The 19,433-nt window shown below is 35.9% G+C and overlaps 1 protein-coding gene across 2 annotated transcripts in view; it reads right to left on the reverse strand.

Moving 5' to 3' along the window:
* Positions 1-10,351, reverse strand: part of CWC15 (CWC15 spliceosome associated protein homolog) — a 31,571-nt gene extending 21,220 nt beyond the window's left edge. Inside the window, exons 1-5 of one of the 2 annotated variants that reach the window (XM_003764300.4) lie at positions 9,749-10,351; positions 8,356-8,494; positions 6,459-6,571; positions 3,012-3,100; positions 1,592-1,705 (exon numbers count right to left, since the gene is read on the reverse strand). In XM_003764300.4, coding sequence (XP_003764348.1) covers positions 1,592-1,705; positions 3,012-3,100; positions 6,459-6,571; positions 8,356-8,486 — 447 coding nt within the window. In that variant the 5' untranslated portion in view covers positions 8,487-8,494; positions 9,749-10,351. Of the gene's footprint in view, positions 1-1,591; positions 1,706-3,011; positions 3,101-6,458; positions 6,572-8,355; positions 8,495-9,291; positions 9,432-9,748 lie in introns of those variants that run through there. The other variant, XM_031961031.1, reaches the window with a different exon arrangement.
* Positions 10,352-19,433: the final 9,082 nt, after the last annotated feature.

A 19,433-nucleotide genomic window follows, 5' to 3' on the forward strand; every position in this document is an offset into this window, starting at 1 on the left:
AGGGCCACTAAGGCATACATAAAAACAACTGTAAGCTACGTAGTGATTAAAAAAAAAAAAAAAAAAAGGAATATTATCTTTTTTTTTGTTTTTATTTAGTTTGTTCAGTATCACACAATTACATCTTAATCTAGATTGGATGCATTCAGGAATGTTGTGGGCTGTGTATTTGACACCTTTGCCCCAAATCACAAAAAGAGAAATGCAAATCAAGTCTAAAGTTCTCCCTCACTCCACAAATTGGCAAAGTTGACAGAGAATAATAATCAATTCTGGAGGGGTTGTGGAAAGATAGACGCACTGGTACACTGCTGGGGGAGCTGCCAATCTGAATCACCATTTTGAAAAGTAATCTGGAACCATGCAAATAAAATCTAAAATATTCATAGCCTAATCTGGAGATTCCATTACTGGGATTATACCTCAAGGAGGCAACTGATAAGAAAAAAAATCCTCATATACCAAAATATTTTGAGGAGCATTTTTGTACTAGAAAAGATTAGGAAAAGAGTGGATGGTAAACAAACTAATACAGTAATGTAACAGGAATATTACTGTGATATAAGAAATTATAAATAAATATGATGAATACAGAGAAACACAGGAATGACATGAACTGGTGCAGACTGAAGTAAATGGAGCCAAGAAAACAATAAACACAGTAGTTATAACAATGTAAATGGAAAGAATTATGCACAAAATCAAAAATGAGTATTGCAAAATTACAAATAATATAGTTCAAAAGAAGAGATGTGAGAAGATTCTCCTAATACACCTTTGCAGAAGGAGGTCCACCACTGTTGGTTGCACAGTGCACATGCTTTCAAGACTTTTGCATGATAGCAATCAATTATATTGACTTTTTTCTTTTTTTTTTTTTTGGTCTTCTAAAAACATATCACTTTTTGTTATACGAAATGGCTCTTCAGAAGGATAGAGAGAATGAGTGAAATGGGGAAAATTATGGTGATACGAGAAACAAAAGACTTATTAAAAAAAGAAAGAAAACCCAGGGAAGATCAAATCAGATAATATATTAACTTTTCCAGTTTGTTATGAAATGACTCTTAGGATGAAGAAGAATAGATATATTAGGAAATGAAGATAATGTTAAAAAATATAAACATAAACTAATTTTTAAAAAAAGGTTAAAAGATTAAAAAAATTTCATTATTGTGTTGTATTTACTCTCTTTGTTTACAAGTTGTACCTCACAATAGAATGTAAATTCCTTGCAAAGAGGGACTATGTTTGACTTTGTATCCCAAATGAGAATAAACACTTGAATAAATGCATGAACTGTTTAATTGAATGTCTCCCAATAACTGCCTAGGGAATCATAGGAGCTCTACAGTGAGATGGTCCTTTTAATAATGTAAACATTAGACTAGGAAGAACTTTTATTCAATACTACTTCAGGGACTTTAGGAAGTGAAACTAACCAGAGTTACTGTTCAAAAGCTACTCTAATCCATAATCATTGCAGAGAATAGAATTCCTAAAAATATAAAGATGTGGTATTGCTTAAATCAGAATTTTTTGATTCTTTGTAGTGAGAGGGAGGGGAAAAAAACCCTGAAGAAATCTGTACCTTCCGAGCTTGTTCTTCAGCTCTTTCTTTTTTTATTTTTTCTAGTTCTGCTAGTAGAGCTGCAGTGTCATCATCATCACTTTCTTCCTCAAAATCCTCATCTTCATCATCTTCCTAAAAAAAAAATATATATATAATTTAAGAAAATAGAAATGAAAAATTGAATGAGGCTTCACTTTCCCCTCCCCTGCATATAACTCATCTGCTATTCATCATATCAATGAGAACAGTCTTAAATATATTAGACAGTGAAGACACAGACTCAATATCTGAGTAGTAAGACATCCTCAGAATTACTGAGGAGATTCTCAAAATATTAATTATAATGACAGCAAGTCTAACAGAAAAAAACAAACCAACAAAATAGTAATACCCTATATGGCAAAAAGTGTCAAAGAACTGAAAACATTCTTAGTCCTTTACTACAATTGTTTATACAACTAAAGTTTAAAAAAAAAAAAAAAAAAAGCAAAACCCACAGCAAAATGATAATGAATAAGACCAACAGCCAAAATAATTTTAAGTAGCTCAAACAGCTCTAAGCTAGAAATTATGTAGGTCAAAGATAAACAAAAGCCAAAAAAAGGGCTGCTGAATTCTCAGAAACAAAGGAAGAGAGTTTAGGATTTCAATCTTTTTAAACACTTGAGTAAAACTGTTCCATGTGCTTTTAAACACTGTTGGTAACTCAATCTTAGTTAACTTAAGTGAATTGTTGAAATATGCTCTCTATTCCAGACTGTCCATGACAGGCCACCCAGAAGACTTTTCTAACATGTCCTGTGGGCAACTTTTTAAAATATAAGGCAAACTAAATATAATATGTGCATGTGCAGTTTCAGACTCAAATTTATTTTTTTATATTTATCTAAAAGCAAATTAAAAAAAAAAAAAAACAAACCCTTAGGCCTAGTTTCTCAGAAGATTATTAGGTACGTCTGTAATCAGAATTTAAGACACTAGACAATAATAATACTCCACAGATCCCAGATTTAACTTGATGAATTTGAAAGAGTGAGGTTTTCAGTGTAGCATGCTAGATGGAACATTCCTTTTTGTTTCATCAGAGCTCATAACTGCCAACTTTCAAATTTTATTTGTGTAGCCTAACTGGAAAAAAGCTTGAAACTTCTGAAACTGACTTTTTCTCCTATGCCTCTTAGGAAGCAAAGTTATCATCAAAAAAATACATAAATTATAACCTTTAAAGATTCTTTTAGTCCCAAGACTCAATAGATTGTTTTCATTACAAAATGCCCTAAAACATTTGGTAATGATTTAAAGACTACATGTCTGAAAAACAAGAAATAAAAATATGTATATAAATTCTCTCAGGCAAATGAATAGAAATAAGTATTCCTAGATAATGTAGTACTGAAAACATTTCTGAACACCAAAGGAAGTCAAAGAGAATACACACATCTGTTAGGGGATCATCTGCATCAAGGTTGGCTGCAGGAATCTGATCTAACCGAGGTTTCTTAGATACAGAAGATGAAGTTGTATGCTCTGGGGGAAGAAAATCACAAAGATTACTGAAACAAGAATGGAAAGAACAAGCTCATTCTGTTCTAACTAAAAGTTAAAACAAGTTAGTCAATTTGATGATTTTCAGAGTTCCTGTCCCCAGGATACAAGCCATCTACACAAGCCATTCTTTCTACAAATATGCATTGTCCTGATTATTTTAAATTAATGACACTACACAATGGGGAAAGATATCAAAATAAGACACTTGCCTATCAAGTTTAGGAAGGATGCTAAAATATAAATACCTAAGTAAGAATGGAGAGGAGAAAGGGAGAGTAGAAGGTAGGAAGTCAGAAATATAACTAGATACTTTTAGGCTCAAAAATGCCTCTATTATGGTAAATAATTTTGGCAACAAAAGCACTAAAAGCACAAGATAAAGTGAAAAGATAATATCCATATTACTTCTGAAGAATTTCCAACATTCAATAGTTATAATAGATAGTAACCCTACTTCCAAATGGATCCTAACAGGCTCCCAATTGACTGCTAAAATGATGGTTGCAAGGAATTCTCAGATTACATTAGGATCAAAGACTTAGGGCTAGGAGGTACCTGTAGAGGTCATCTATTCCAATGTTTCTTTACTAAAAGAAATTTATCCTTAACACTGATGATGAAAAGTAGCGTTTACTTTCTTATTCACCTACCACATCTTGTATATAAATCTCAAGATAAATGATAATACACTAATCAAATTATTAAAAATGAAATTTAACTTATAAAGCTTCAGAAAATTGGTTGTGTTAATGAACTATGACAATTCTTAACTCCGAATATAAGACAATTTAACTGCTAAATCTGATAGCTTTTTTACAGCCCTTCCTGTCTCTGTAGTTGTTTGCCATTTAACCACTGCTTTTTAAAATACTACATGTTTTGAGTTCTCAATTGTCTCCCTCTCAACTGTTTTAGGGAAGATCAACATTTGATATATGGATATATATCATGTAGATATATGGAAACATACAATACATACTTCCATATAACAGTTTTTTTCTTTAGAAGTGGCTAGCATTTTCCTTTGTAAGTTCTTCACTGTTGATCTTAATGGTCATATTACTCAAGAACAGCTTGGTTATTCACAGTTACTCTTTGAACCACATTGCTATTATTGTATATCAGGGTTTCTTAAACTATTTTCACTGGCAACCCCTTTTTGCCCAAGAAATCTTTACAGAGAAATTTGTTTAGGTATATAAATATGTAAAATAGGTATATAAATCAATGATAACAAAAAATTAATAAATTAATTTTGTAACATCCATATTCAGGTACATGATTTCCATATGGGGCCACAACCCACTATATTTAAGAAGCTTTGCTGTATAAAACATCCTCTTGGTTTTACTTATTTCACTTTGCATTATTTTACGTAGCTTTCCATGTTATTCTAAAACCAGCCAGCTCTTCATTTCCTATAGCATGATAGTATTCCATCACAATCAAATATTCAGCTATTCCCCAACTGATAAGGTATCCCCCCAATTTCCAATTATTTGTTACCACAAAGAGAGCTGCTAAAAAGATTTGTGTACATATAGGTGGTCCTTTTCCCTTTTTAATAATCTCTTTGGGACCTTACAGACCTAATGGTGGTATTGCTAGGGCAAAGGATGTGCAGAGTTTTATAACCCTCTGAGTATAATCTCAAATTGCTCTCCCAATTGGATGGATTAGCTCACCATTCCACCAACAGAGTATTAGTGTTGTAATTTTCTACATCCCTACCAGTATTTGTTATTTTCCTATTCTATCACTTTTAGCCAATCTGAAAGATGTGAGATAGTACCTCAGAGTTGTCTTAATTTGCATTTTCTCTAATAGCTTTTTCCACATCCTTACTCTTCATGTTTTGATACTTAACTCACTCCTTTCTGGATATGTGGTATTAGAAACTCCACTTACATGCTGATTCACTTCTTATCTCCTTTGCTAATTCACTTTCTACCTCCTACTCTTTAAACATAGATATCCCACAAAGTTTATCTTGGACCCTGTTTTCTCTTTATACTCTCATTCGATCTTAACTCTCCCATGGATTCAATAATCATTTTGAGATACATGATTCTCAAATCTATATGCCTCACCTTAATTTTGCTCCCAAACTTGAATGCCACATTACCAATTGCCTGATGGAGATAGATCTCTACTTGTAATGTTCAAAACTAAAACTTAACATTTTCAAAACTGAATTTATTCCCCTCTAACCCCAACCTAACTCCTCCCCTAAAACTTTCCCTTTCAATTCCACCTCCAAAAATATTTCTACAATTCAATCTTTCTTCTCCATGTACAATCACAGCCATACCATATTTCCTTGTCTCTAAACTATTTTCAAAGCCTCCAAAATTATTTCTCTGCTTCTAGTGTCTCTCCAATCTCTCCTCAGCAATACTGCCTAAGGTACAAACCTGAACCTGGCATCACTATGTTCAAAAATCTTTACTGGCTTCTTATTGCCTTAGCTGGCATTTACAGGTCTCCAAAATCTGGCTCCACCCTGCTTTTCTAGTATTACTTCACATTATTCCCATTGAAGTGCTCTGTGTTCCCAACAGAGGGAATCACTAGGTAGTCAGTGCCAATACATTTATTAAGCATTTTTTTTTATGCCAGGCATTATGCTTATATTTATACAAAAAGAAGCAACAATTCCTAACCTTACAATCCAATGGATAATTAGCTCATCTGATCCTTATTAACAACTCTGGGAAGTAGGCACTATCATATCCCCATTTTTACACATGAAGAAACTGAGGGAGACAGTGGTTAAGTGATCTGTGCAAAGGCAGACAACTAAGTATGAGGCCACATTTGAACACAGGTCTTCCTGACTACAGTCCCAATACTCTATTATTCATGGTGCCTCTTAGCTGCTGCTACTCACAAACAGCATTCTATTCCTTGCTTCTGAATTTGCTCAGCTCAATCACTCATACATAAAATGCTATCTCTTTCACTACCATCTTTCAAATCCTTCAAGGCTCAGCTCAGGTGCCACCTTCAACAGAGAAGCCTTGCCAGACCTGACCACTCATTAGTGTTATCTTTGCTTCTTTAAATTACCTCGAATTTATTCTAATACAGACTGCAATACTCAGAAGAATAGACATTCTTTCCTTCTTCTTGTTGTTTCTTATCCTAATTACTTAGAACAGTTCATTACATATAAGAGGATCTGAATGATTTTTTTTTTTTTTTTGCCAAGTTATCGAACATGTTTTAGGCCAAGGTTCGTGAAATAACCTGAATAAAAATGCTTCATGCTATATGATATCTTTAAACAGATAAATATCTTACAATAGTTCATAAGCACCCAAAATAATTCAGGTACCTCTGGTTGGACGATCTCTGTTTTTTTCTCTTGCAGCAACTCTCTCTCTCTCTTCTAGTTCTCTCCTGAAATCACGGTTGCGAACCTCTTCTGGAGCATCCTGAGTGGTTTGTCTAACACAAAAACAAAAAAGAAATAGGAAGACTTAAAAAAATTTGACTTGTTTACAAACCAACCAGTGAAATAGTTTTGAATCTAAGACAATTTGACTAATGCATGGGTAGCAGTCTTGCCTCTGAGGAAAATAAATCAAAGGTATAGACTCAAATGAGCAGAACTAGAAAAATTTATACAATAATTAAAATATCATAAAGAAAAACACTTTGAAAAATTTAAGAAATGTGATGAATGCAATGACCAATCACTGCTAGGAAGAAAGAGGGATGAATGTAAACTGCCCACAACCTAAGGGCAGGGGAACAACTCAGGGGAACATTGAGATACTGATTTCTAGACATGGCCAATGTGTCAATTTGTTTTGCTTGACGATGTTTATTTGTTATAAAGTAAAGATTTTTTTGTTGTTTTAGTCTGAGAGGGAAAAGAGGTGAAAAAAAGGTCATTGAAGCTTTTTTTTTTTAAACACATAAGAGAATAAGAAGTTAAAGAGACAAATAAGACAGATTAAAAGTGAATATGATGAATTTATTCTATTCTAAGCTTTACATAATAGACTGGTTTTGTTTAAAATCTTTTCTATGCATATGAAAACATTCAAAACATAGACTGATTGGAAGAAAGAAAAAAAACAACAACACTCTACATCAGCTAATGTTTTTACAGCAAGCTATTTTCATCACAAATAAACAAAAAAATTTGGAACTGGAGTTATCTACCCCAGAACCCAATATATTAAGTGAGGAAGCAGCATTAGATAAGGATGTCAAGAAGAGTAGATCAACCTGACCAAATATACACATAAGTAAGCGACAAAGAGGCAAAATAATTTCAAAGTCACACAGGGACTGATTATATAATAGTTCAAGATCTCAAAGAGAAAAGATTTTTTTTTTAAATAAGAAAGATCATAGGCATTATTACTTCCCCCATGAAGACATTAACAGCCTCTGACTATTATGTTTAATTTCTCATGTCTGTAAAATCTTTCTGAGAATGGTCTATGCATTGAACTTATTTTTAACAAAATATGAAATGGTCTAAGAACTACTGATAGGGAATATTTATAAACTTTTCCACAGCAGATCTTATCTTCACAGCAACACACCTCAGATGCTGAGACTCTAAAATCTTACCGTGTTTGACTCTGAAGAACAAAATGCAACCTTAAAGTTTTGCCTCACATAATATCTCCCCCACACATGGGGTCATATAAAATTAAATTATGATCAATTCGTTCATTGGAATGATTGGCAAAACATTTAAAAAAAGGGAGCCATAATGCTCACCAAACATGTTTGCCAGTGTCATGGAAATAAAGTCCTGCATAAAGTCCAAATAGAAAAGTGATTCCCTATTGATGGAGAGATTTTTTTTGAAGTTTGTGCCTGCAGATGACAATGGGTTACTGCAACAAGGTCTCCTTAATGAGATTAGAATTACTCAAAAGAAATCGGTTCAACCAAGCACATTAGGGAAAAAAAAAGGGTAGATGAGTAAATTGTGTAGCCCAGACCATTCCAAATCATTCCATTCTATAAGTCCACACTAGAAAAATCATTATGCATTAAAGAATTTTTTTTATTTTATTGCTAATTCTCTGATAATTGGTAATTGGCATATATATATATATACCAATATATACATATATATATATATATATATATATATATATATATGTATCTTATTAACCCAAAGAGTTCACTACATAACCATACAAAATTTCTTCTGCCTTATAAGGAATAAAACCTAAGACAAGAAAAACTTAAGTCATTATTACCTGTATTTTATCTTTGTGTGAGAAGGTAGATCTCTGCTTGAATATTGTTTTGAAAGCTGACTCAAATCACCTTCCCCTTTTCCTCTTCCACCTCTTGCAGGTTCAAATGTAGGCCTTGCGGCTGTTGTCATCTTCAATACTTCACAGACACAGTTACAGTTATATTCAGTTATATATATATATAACTCAAGAAAGATCTTAGTTTTAAAAGTAGAATTAAAATCACCTATGTGAAGGTCTCAAAATGTATTTAACTGAATTAATCACCATTATACCCTTTTTAAAAAATAGCTCTTTCTCTTTTCATATCTTTATCAACAGACCAAATAAACATTATAACAGCACAACCCCTTTCTCTCCCCACTCCAAAAAAAAAAAAAAAAAAGCAATGATCTACCACAGCAAATTAAAAATACAGGAAAGATGAGGAAATGATCACTTCTTGGACCACTGACTGGTCTTCACCAAAGTAGGATTTAGGGATGGAAAGGACTCCAAGGATCACTTAGGCTACTCTTCTCAGGAAGAGACAAGAAAAAAGAAGCCTAGAGAACTTAAGTGAATTTTTCAATACCAAAGCAGACTTAACTAGCACCATATCCTCTAATTTCAAAGTGATCTCTCCTCAAGAAACTGTGAATGATTAAAAACAAGATCCACCCACAAAATCTTAGAAACCTGGAAACAGCAAGGAAAACTGAAAGAATCAAAGTTATACAAATTAAATCTAAACTCTAAATCTGGCCAAAAATCTTTGCTCCGTGCTAAAAGCTGACATTTTAGGTCAATAAGCAAAATTCTCATCTTTAATGGTCATATCCCTCAATTCAATTTTCTGGGGTAAAAATGATCGTAATCTCCTTTTTGTCGCCGCCCTGACATTATGACTGAAAGTAAGCTTCAGTGTTGATGATGGGAGATAGAAATGCTTCCCACCAGCTTTCAGGGAGCTGGTAGCTCTCCATGCCAGGCAGAAGCTGGGCTTGCACGCTATTTATATCGCCACATCAGGCATCAAGAATACAAAGGAGGAAGGCGCTGGGCTGGCCCTCAAGGAGCTTACACTCTTAACAGGGAAGGAGGCCGACGCATCCCCAAGTAACTCGGGCAAAGGCGCGTGACTTGGCAAAATACTACCAGAAACAATGGGAGGGAGGGCCCCGGGGGTGACGGGAGCCCCGCAGCCGGGTAAAGGAGCCTTTTAACACGGGCACCAACAAGCACCATCCCCAGCGGGGCCTTTCCTTCAAGCCCGCCCTCGGATCCCTGGTACCCGTACAGGCCGGCTGCTTCTTCCAGTTTCCCTGCTACTCCCCAACTCCCACCCTCACTTCCCCCAGAAAAGCCTCTTCCTCCACGCGAGCCACGGAGAGAGGGCTCCAGCGGCACTTACTTCAAGCGAGTCCCACAGCCCTCTGATGTTACGCCAGCACCATTACTCCGCCTTCTTCCCACAACTCTCCGCGCCAGGACCCGAAGAGCATAGAGTTTGGGAACAACTCGACTCTCTTTTACCGGAAAAGAAAAACAAGAGGGCGGAGAGGCGCTTAACGGAAGGCGTCATATGACTCAAGCCAACAGCCAATCGTCGGTGAGAAAGACCTCCAATGGGGCGGGAGTTGAAGCGGAAGTTGAGGGGACATCCGGGAGAGAGAAGCTTGAGTCGGCCCCTTCCGGTTAAGCGTAGGTCAGCTCGCGAATGTTCATTTATTCAGTATTTCCTAGATTTTTTCACCCTCTCGCTCTTCTCCCTAAAGGCCCCTGCCCTTCCACCTTGCCCCGGCTCTCGCCCTTGAGCTGCCGGGAGCTTGTGTACGGCGTCGCGCTCGTGTGGCCGCTAGAGGCCGACTGTGATTCCCTTTAGTGGGCGGGCGAGGAAGATGTGATCCTCCCGCCTAGGCCCCTCCTTTCTCCCTGTGGAAACGAAAGAATACGGTGTGGACCAACAAAAGCGCTTCGCGGAACCGGAACAGAGAGCTGTCCCGGCCCTTTGGAGAAGGAAAAGGAGGCGGGCGGGTCTTGTGGCCCGGTCCCGACGTTTGTCGCTGTGGACAGCTCGGGTGTCCCACTGGTATCCAGGCAACGACAGGAAACTGAAGCGCCTCCAAATCTGCGTTAGGTTTACTCCCTGTGGAGAATTTAAAATCCTAGGGCACTGACGAGAATTAGGCTGGAGGAGGGGGTTTTGAAAAGGGTTGGGAAGATCCTTGAAGAGAAGTACTCGGACGAAAATATACGTGGGGGGAGGGGAGGGTAGGGTAAATTTTTTTTAATCCCACTTGTCGCTTGTGTAAAAGATACGAATTTAACATGTGTGTGTTTAATATAATAATATTACAATATTATATAATATAATAATACATATAATATAATAATATGACGTAATATGTTATATATTATATATATGTTATATAATAATATATATAATAGCAATATAACACGTATTTTATATGCATGGTATACAATATATATTATATATATGTTATATAATGACATATAGTAATATAACATATACGTATTTTATGTTATATAATAATATATAATATAATAATAATATAACTATATATGTTATATAATATATGTATTATATATGTTATATAATATAATAATAATATGACATAATATATGTGTGTTTAACTTATAAAGTGTTTCAAAGCAATGATTTAATAAAGATTTTTTTAATTTGCTACATTTCTAAATCTCCATTTTTAACTCTTCCTTAGGTAATTTGTTGAATAAGGAAAAATAAATTTCAAAGTTATTGTCCCACACTAATAGTGGTCTAGTTAGAATAACATTGGTGTTAGAAGCTCTGGATTCTAGTCTAGTTAATTTCCTTATCTGTAGGATTAGAAAGATTTCAAAGATTTATCTTAGTTTAAATTCTAATTTATATAGGCAGTGTAGTGCAGAGGTGTTAAACTGGGTCTGCCACACTCCCAGAAATGGATTAATGTGTAATTGAGAAATATTTAAATATACATATAAAGCAGGTAAAATGACATTTTAAAATAAATCAATATACACTGCAGGGATCTTTACCTGTGTCTTAATATTAATATTACCTGTTTTTTTGAGTTTCCTGGAACTTAGGCTGTTAAGGAGCAACATATTGAACCTCTCAATGCTCCAGCAACCCTTAAGAGTAACAAATGAATTATTAAATTGCACATGAATTGTTGATTTGTCTTAGGGGAGAAACTGACCACAACCTGGAGATAATGGTTCCCTGTAGGTGAGTGAAACAATCAGGTTAGAAATGGTGGAGTGGAAGTGGAAGAGTTCAGAGATAAGAAAGAACTGGGCTCAACTCCTGCCCCTGACACATTAGTTTTTGATTTTTATGTGCTCAAGAGGATTCCTTAGGATTTGCGTGCTAAGCAAAGGATTGGAGGTTGCTTTGGTACAGCCTGCTGCAATTGAAGGAGAGAGATGAAATCATAGTTACTGTAGCTTTTATCACTGATCCATGTACTTTTTCAACTCAAAAAAACTAGAAGCTAGTGGTTTAAACAATGATAAGAAGTGCTCATTTTGGAGGGAATGTTTGTGGCAGGTCTCTTTGTAGTGGCCAGAAACTGGAAACTGAGTGGATGCCCATCAGTTGGAGAATGGCTGAATAAATTGTGGTATATGAATATTATGGAATATTATTGTTCTGTAAGAAATGACCAGCAGGATGATTTCAGAAAGGCCTGGAGAGACTTACACGAACTGATGCTGAGTGAAATGAGCAGGACCAGGAGATCATTATATACTTCAACAACAATGCTGTATGATGATCAATTCTGATGGACGTGGCCCTCTTCAGCAATGAGATGAACCAAATTAGTTCCAATAGAGCGGTAATGAAGTGAACCAGCTACATCCAGTGAAAGAACTCTGGGAGATGAGTATGAGCCACTACATAGAATTCCCAATCCCTCTATTTTTGTCCGCCTGCATTTTTGATTTCCTTCATAGGCTAATTGTACACTATTTCAAAGTCCAATCCTTTTTGTACAGCAAAATAACTCTTTGAACATGTATACATATATTTTATTTAATTTATACTTTAACATATTTAACATGTATTGGTCAACCTGCCATCTGGGAGAGGGAGTGGGAAGAAGGAGAGGAAAAATTGGAACAAAAGGGTTTGCAATTGTCAATGCTGACATTACCCATACATATATCTTGTAAATAAAAGGCTATAAAAAAAAAAAAAAAAAAGAATGTAAAGATTCCTCATAGGGATTTGGAAGCTTTGGAGCATTGATGAGGAAAGATAGATTAATTTGAATACCTTATTTACCCAGACATTTTATTAAAGGAATTGTAATGCCGGAGAAACTGAGGCAGGAGAGAGATTAGAGAGTTTTCAATAGTTTATTAATTGGAGAGTATAATTGACTGGACAGGACTCTCGTCTCAAATTATCCAGTCAGATAGAGATAAAGATATACTGGAACCAAGGAAACCATGTTGGTCTCAGGGCTGGGGAGACTGTCATCTCATAGAATCCAGTAATCAATAGGAGCTGCCTAATTCCTTAAATACCCTTCTAGAGACGAAGAAAAATGAAAGAGCGCGAAAGTTTCTGTCAGGATAGGGGAGGCCATAAATCCTAAGAGTCCAGGATGTCTGAATACCCAGAGATAAAGATATCAGTGAGGTATCTTGGAATATTTTAGAGGGATATTGTAAATTCTTGAGGACAGGAAAGGGTCAGGCAGTCTGTTCTTGTTTATCTTGCTAGCAGTTTATAACCTGAGAGTAAACAGTTCCCAATCTTAATGGACCAGAGTGAGTTTTTACAGCTTAGAGGATTTGTGACAGAACAGTTAAGGAAACTGAGACAAAGGAAACTAGTTCAGGAAAACCAAGTCAGAACAGTTAAAGAGAACTATGGCATAACAGAATGATTATGGAATTTGAGTGACTCAGCCTATTTGGATTTGAGCCATATTGGGTCTTTAAAAGGGCAGGTTGATGTGCAAAAATTCAGTCAGAAAAATCCTGAGAAGACATGAAAGAAGACTGGTCCCTAATATTCTGAGCATTGGTAGATATCCTGGGGGATCACTTCCTGTTCCAGCCCCAGAGATGGCAGGCCAGATAAATTACAGTAGTGTATTGAGAGAGTAGGGGATCAATGGTGATCTCCAAGAATTAGTGGATTGAGCCTGTAGTCAGGACAATCAGAATTCAAATCAGCTTCAGACCTTAGTTGTGTGATCCTGGAAAAGTCATTCAACCTCTATTTGTCTGAGTTTATTTACAAAATGGAGATGATTATAGCTCTTATCTCAGGGTTGTTACAAAAAATCAAATAAGATACTTGTAAAGCATTTAGCATAATACTTAGCACATAGTAAGTGCCATATACATGTTGGCTATTATTATTAAAAAAAAAAAAAAAACTTCAAGTCCTACCTCTGGCATATTCTAGCCTTATGATCATGGATGAATTGGGCACCTAACTCTCTTTAAGTCCATAAATTAGCAAACAACTACTTTGGTAGAGGTAATTTCCTTACCTGGAATTCCCACACAAATTTGGAAGCTATTGCTACATAATTATCTTTGTAATTGTTGAGGTTGAGAAGAGGAACCCTAAAAGTCCCAGACTGGTGTTATGAGGTGTCTCAAAAGAATTTATAGGCTTAAACCCATCTCCTAGTCAAGGGTCAAAATTTATAAAAGCAATGTGATATTATTGAGCACATTGAATTCTATGAATCCAGCAAAGAAACTGAAGCAAGACGATATACTTATGCAGTTTTTAATCATAAATAGGTTAATTCTATGACCCGAGGTTAAGGCTAGGAAGTAATCTCCAGATGAATTAAGGGTGGTCTTCAGATACATTGGGTGTGCTCAGTTTCCTGAGGAAGGTTCCAAAGCCAGAAGACCAAGGAGTCATTAGCAGAAGCCCCAAGATCAGGGGACCCCCAAATCACATTACATCATTATTGTGATGACCGCATTTAGCACCCAGAGTATATTAAAATCGGCCAGAGTCAGGATAAGGGAAAATCTTTGATCTTTATTCTTTGCGGAGGTGAAGGGGAATGGCAATTGGAAGTGAGAGCGATTGCAACACGAATCCAGCCAGCAGTGCCTCTGGCTCTCATATTCCACCTACCAAATCCTCTAAGCAATCTCCTATACAACACATCAAACTTGCGCAGAGTGGGCGGGGCCTTTCTTTCTCCAAGCATATATTAATAGAATATTGTCCAATTGCTAATTAGCCTCAAGTACTTGGGACCTCAGTGCAACGACTCAAGAGCTTCAGCCCCTTACAATTATGATCATAATTTTAAAATTGGAAGGGAACTTTAGAGGCCATTCTAACCTCCTTACTTTTTAGATGGGAAAATTGAAATTCAGAGAATAATTACTAGAGCTACATGTAAGTGGCAGTCACAATTTGAACCCATGTCTTTTGACTCCAAATCTAGTGCTCTTTCCCTAGTAGCACACTTGCTCATCCTTCGGTGTGCCTCTCCATTGCCCTTTGATTAATTCTTCATTTTAATTCTTTGAAGACTATAGTGTTGTAGCCATATATCATTCCCAGAAGCATATTAGTGCTATAAAAACATGATCCTTTTTCTCCCCTAAGAGTTAAAAGATTTGAGAAATATAGTTTCTGAGTAATATAATCATTTTATTAATAAAGCCAAAGTTATTAATAAAAGGATGGTCATTTAGCTATCTGTCTTAGACCAATGACAATCATGTTTCAGGACTCACAGTTCATACACTTCCAATGAAGGCTGATGTCACCTATCATCCTTTCACCCTTGTAAAGAGAAAATTATCTCTACTCAGATCACCATCACCATTGGCTATCTAAACAAAAGGTTCTATCTCAACCCATGCCTGAATAGACCACAATGGGTTTCCCCATCCTAAATTAATTTTTTTTGCAAGGTTGGGTAAGGTCTGACCAAGAACAAGGAAAGTCAATGCAATCTCATCAGTAATGGCCTTTAAGAAAACTGAACTTTTTAAAATGAGAAATTTAGAAAAAGGCTCACTAAAGTAGTGATTATTAATCATTTCTCACATCCTTAGAAAGAAGCTTTTCAGTTTCCCAAAAATAATCTAACTTACTTTCCTACTCCTTCAATTCTGAACTAAGATCATTGTTTATAGTGTCTTTTGTGTGTTTTTATATGTATGTGTATTGGTGGACAAAGATTTCTTGATAATATGTAAATAATAGGTGATGGGGGCTGAGGGTCAGAGGAGATCCAGAGTCTTTAGTGTGTAAGCTCTTTTGAAGTCAGGGACCCATTGAATGTCTAGAACTGAAGAGGGAACTAAGTGGTGGAGAAAAGTCAGGAAATTGCTTGAGCTCTCCTACTTTCCTTCAGAAACAACATGAAAACAAGCCTCTGAACAGAGTCTGGAATGAAAGAACCTGCAAAAAGATGGAATGAAACAATTTTCCAGTTCAAGATAGCTTGGAAGGACTTCAGAAAAAGTCAATCTCACTTGGGCAAAAGTCCAGCACAGACAGTGTCCAGGCAAGCCAGTGGGAAGATCTTAATTACAGCATGGATTAACAACTGAAACCCCACAGTTCTGGCTCAATAAAACAGTGGCACAGCAGAACAGTAAAGCAGCCTCCAGTCCCAATGCATATGGCAAATTGCCAGTCTGTGAAACCAGACAACAGCAAGTAGTACTTAATCAGGCTACCTCCAACTGTGAGCAAGACACCAAGCGCAAGCAGCCCCTATACTCAAAGCCAAAATCAGATCTGCAAAAGAAGCTTATGACCTCACCGCCAGAGTGAGTTTGACTTTAAAAGTTACAAAATAGGGATAAAGAAAGAAAATGAGAAATGAAGTGTTGCTACTACAACAACAGAAAAGACCAAAACGCCAACTCAGAAAAGGACAAAATGCCTACATGTGAAACCTCCAAGAGGCATATGATCCTAAAGAGCCTTCTTGGGAGAGCTCATAAAGTATACTAAAAGCAAATAAGACAGAAGAAAAATTGGAAAAAGAAATAAGAGTCAACAGCTTGGAAAACAAAGGACAAAAATTGACTGAAGAAAACACCTTTAAAAGTAGAATTAACCAAATAGAAAAGGAGGTACAATAACTAACTGAAGAAAATCATGCATTAAAAACTGGAACTGGGCAAATGGAAGCTAATGACTGAGACATCAAGAATCAGTCAAACTAAAAAGAATGGAAAAATAGAAGAAAATGTAAAATATCTCATTGGAAAAACAACCTGGAAAACAGATCCAAAAGAGATAATTTAAGATCAGGTCAAGCAGCACAAATCAGTACTTATCTTTATACATCATCCTCTCAATCATTCAGATTTAAAACTTCATCTCTGAACCTCCCTTGCTTCTCTTTCCCCTTTTCTCTCCCTCTTCCCTCAGTGGCATGTGCTTGGAGTCCAACAAAGATCAAAACCTACTTTTGATTTTTTTAAGACTTTATAACAATTTCCATCTACACATATTAAGAAATTCAATCTCCATGAATGCATTGTCTTTAGAACATTGGGAAATCTTTTTAATTATTCCAATTTTCAATCAAAGACCTCATCTTTTTAACATTAGTATTCTTCTAATAATGTTATATGGTGAATTATGTAACACTAAAATCTCCAAAGTATTTGAGGATCATTCAAACAGCAAAGAAGAGATACATGGTGAGTGTGATGGCTATAACTTATTACGAACAAGGAATTTATACAAGAGTAGCTTGTCATTAAAGACATGGTTGGTTTAGAAGAAAATGATCAGTAACATAGAACACAGTTTAGATACAACACTGGTATCATTTTGATGTCTAGAGAAATTGAATAAGGGCTCCCTGAAAGGATTTGAATGAAAGTTTCACAGGATATACAGATGTGAGCTATAGTTATTTTTGAGAAATAATAGAAATGTAGGTTGGATCCAGACTGTGGAGAGAATTGATTAGTAGGCTAAGGACTTGATATCTTATTCTGGAGCCTATAGATTATGAATTTTTGAACTTTTAGAGGATAAAAGAATAAATCCAAGAGGAAAGCCCAGGATGTGCTTATTTATATTGTATGAACTCATGCTAACTGAGCATAATATAATTAATTCAAAACAGAATATGGATAGAACACAGAGATTACTGAGGCATCTGAAGCCAAAAGATATATCTAATTTGTAACCACGAAAAAGGGCCTTTTGATCTGTATTTCCATTCAGAGTTCCCTTTCAGGATATCAGAATTTAGTGTTCTCTAGATTCCTATCCAATAGATGGAAGACTTTTGACTCCAATACTCAAGTTAACAATACAAATCATATCATTACAATCAGCATTTATATTGTGCTTGGGGCTTTGCCAAGAGCTCTACATTTAGTATTCCCAATAACTGTGTGAAGTAGGTGCTCTTATAATCCCCATTTAATTTAAGAGGAAACTAAGGTGGAGAGTTAAGCAGTTTACTCAAAGTCACATAGCTAATAAATGAAGCAGGGTTTGAATTTATGTTTTCCTGATTCCAAGTCCAGTACACTGTATGATACACTGTAGGCTTTGTTTTTGCCAAACAGAAAATGCAAAACACATAGTTACCATAGCTCTTATTTCCTCCCTGAATGGGACTTCATTTTCCCCAGAATTGAAGCCACAAACATCCTCTAAAAAAAGAAGGTACTTAGAATCACTAGAGAAATGATTCTTTGCTTTGATAAGGAACCTGGACATTTAGGAAGCTAGATAGTATAGTGGATTGATTATTGTCAGGAGTACTTGAGTTAAAAATCCAACCTCAAACAATATCTCTGTGTCCCTAAACAACTCATTTGACCTCATTTGCCTCAGTTCTTCATGTATAATGAGCTGGAGAAGGAAATGACAGACTATTCTACTATATTTGCCAAGAAAACTCAAAATGAGGTCATGGAGAGTCAAACATGACTAAAAACAACTCAACTTTTATTTGCTGTCACCAAAATAGGTGGATTTGCAGGACATTCTCCTTGGAAGTGGTTCACAGGAAACATAGATTTACCAATGGAAAAAGCCCAAATAGCATGTAGTCCAACTCCCTTTTTTAAATATGAAGGAACTGAGGTTCAGAAAAGCCAGGGAGTAAATGGCAGAGTTAGGATTTGAACCTCAGACTTCAAATTTCTCAATATATCAGACTATCTCCAGGTTACCTCTACTAAAACTCTATGGCTCTCCTTATAGCAGCTACCACCTGCTGGTGACAGAAAGAGTACTGTAGGCTAAGCAGAAAGAATGATTAGTCATTTTTGTTAGTCATTTTTCAGCTATGTCTGACTCTCCAAGGCCCATTTGGAGTTTTCTTAGCAAAGATACTACTAGAATGGTTTACCATTCCCTTCTCTAGTCCACTACAGATGAACTGAGGCAAACAGTTAAATGACTTGCCCAGGATCACATAGCTAGTGAGGTCAAATTTGAATTTGAGAAGATGAGTATTTCGCATTCCAGATCTAGCACTCTAAACAGTGTGCACTCTGGTTGCTCATTTCAGGAGTAAGTAAAACTATTTCAGAAATAATGCTCATATTCCAATGCTTTAAATATGTTTCTTTCTCTTTTTTGGTATATAAATATACTTCATTAAAATAGTTTGATATCACCTACTAAAATAAAATTATATTAACATATTTAATTATTCTCTAAGAAATGATGAGCAGGCTGATTTCAGAAAAGTCTGGAAAGACTTAGATGAACTGGTGCTGAATGAAGCTAACAGAACCAAAAAGAACATTCTCCACAGTGACAAGAAGATTATGTGATGATCAACTGTGATGGACTTGGCTCTTTTCAACAAGAGGTGATTCAAGGCAATTCTGATAGATTTCTTTTTCATTCATTTATTTTACTGAGGCAATTGGGGTTAAGTGACTTGCCCAGGGTCAAAGAGCCGGAAGTGTTAAATGTCTGAGGTCAAATTTGAACTCAGGTCCTCCTGATTTCAGGGCTGGTACTCTCTCTGTTACATCAACTAGCTGCCCCCCAATAGATTTCTAATGGAAAGTGCCATCCACATCCAGCAAGAGACAGAAGAGACTAATGTTGTTTGTTGTTTTTTTTT

The sequence above is a fragment of the Sarcophilus harrisii genome, chromosome 3 (assembly GCF_902635505.1).
Source record: "Sarcophilus harrisii chromosome 3, mSarHar1.11, whole genome shotgun sequence".
Classification (NCBI taxonomy): Eukaryota; Metazoa; Chordata; class Mammalia; order Dasyuromorphia; family Dasyuridae; genus Sarcophilus; species Sarcophilus harrisii.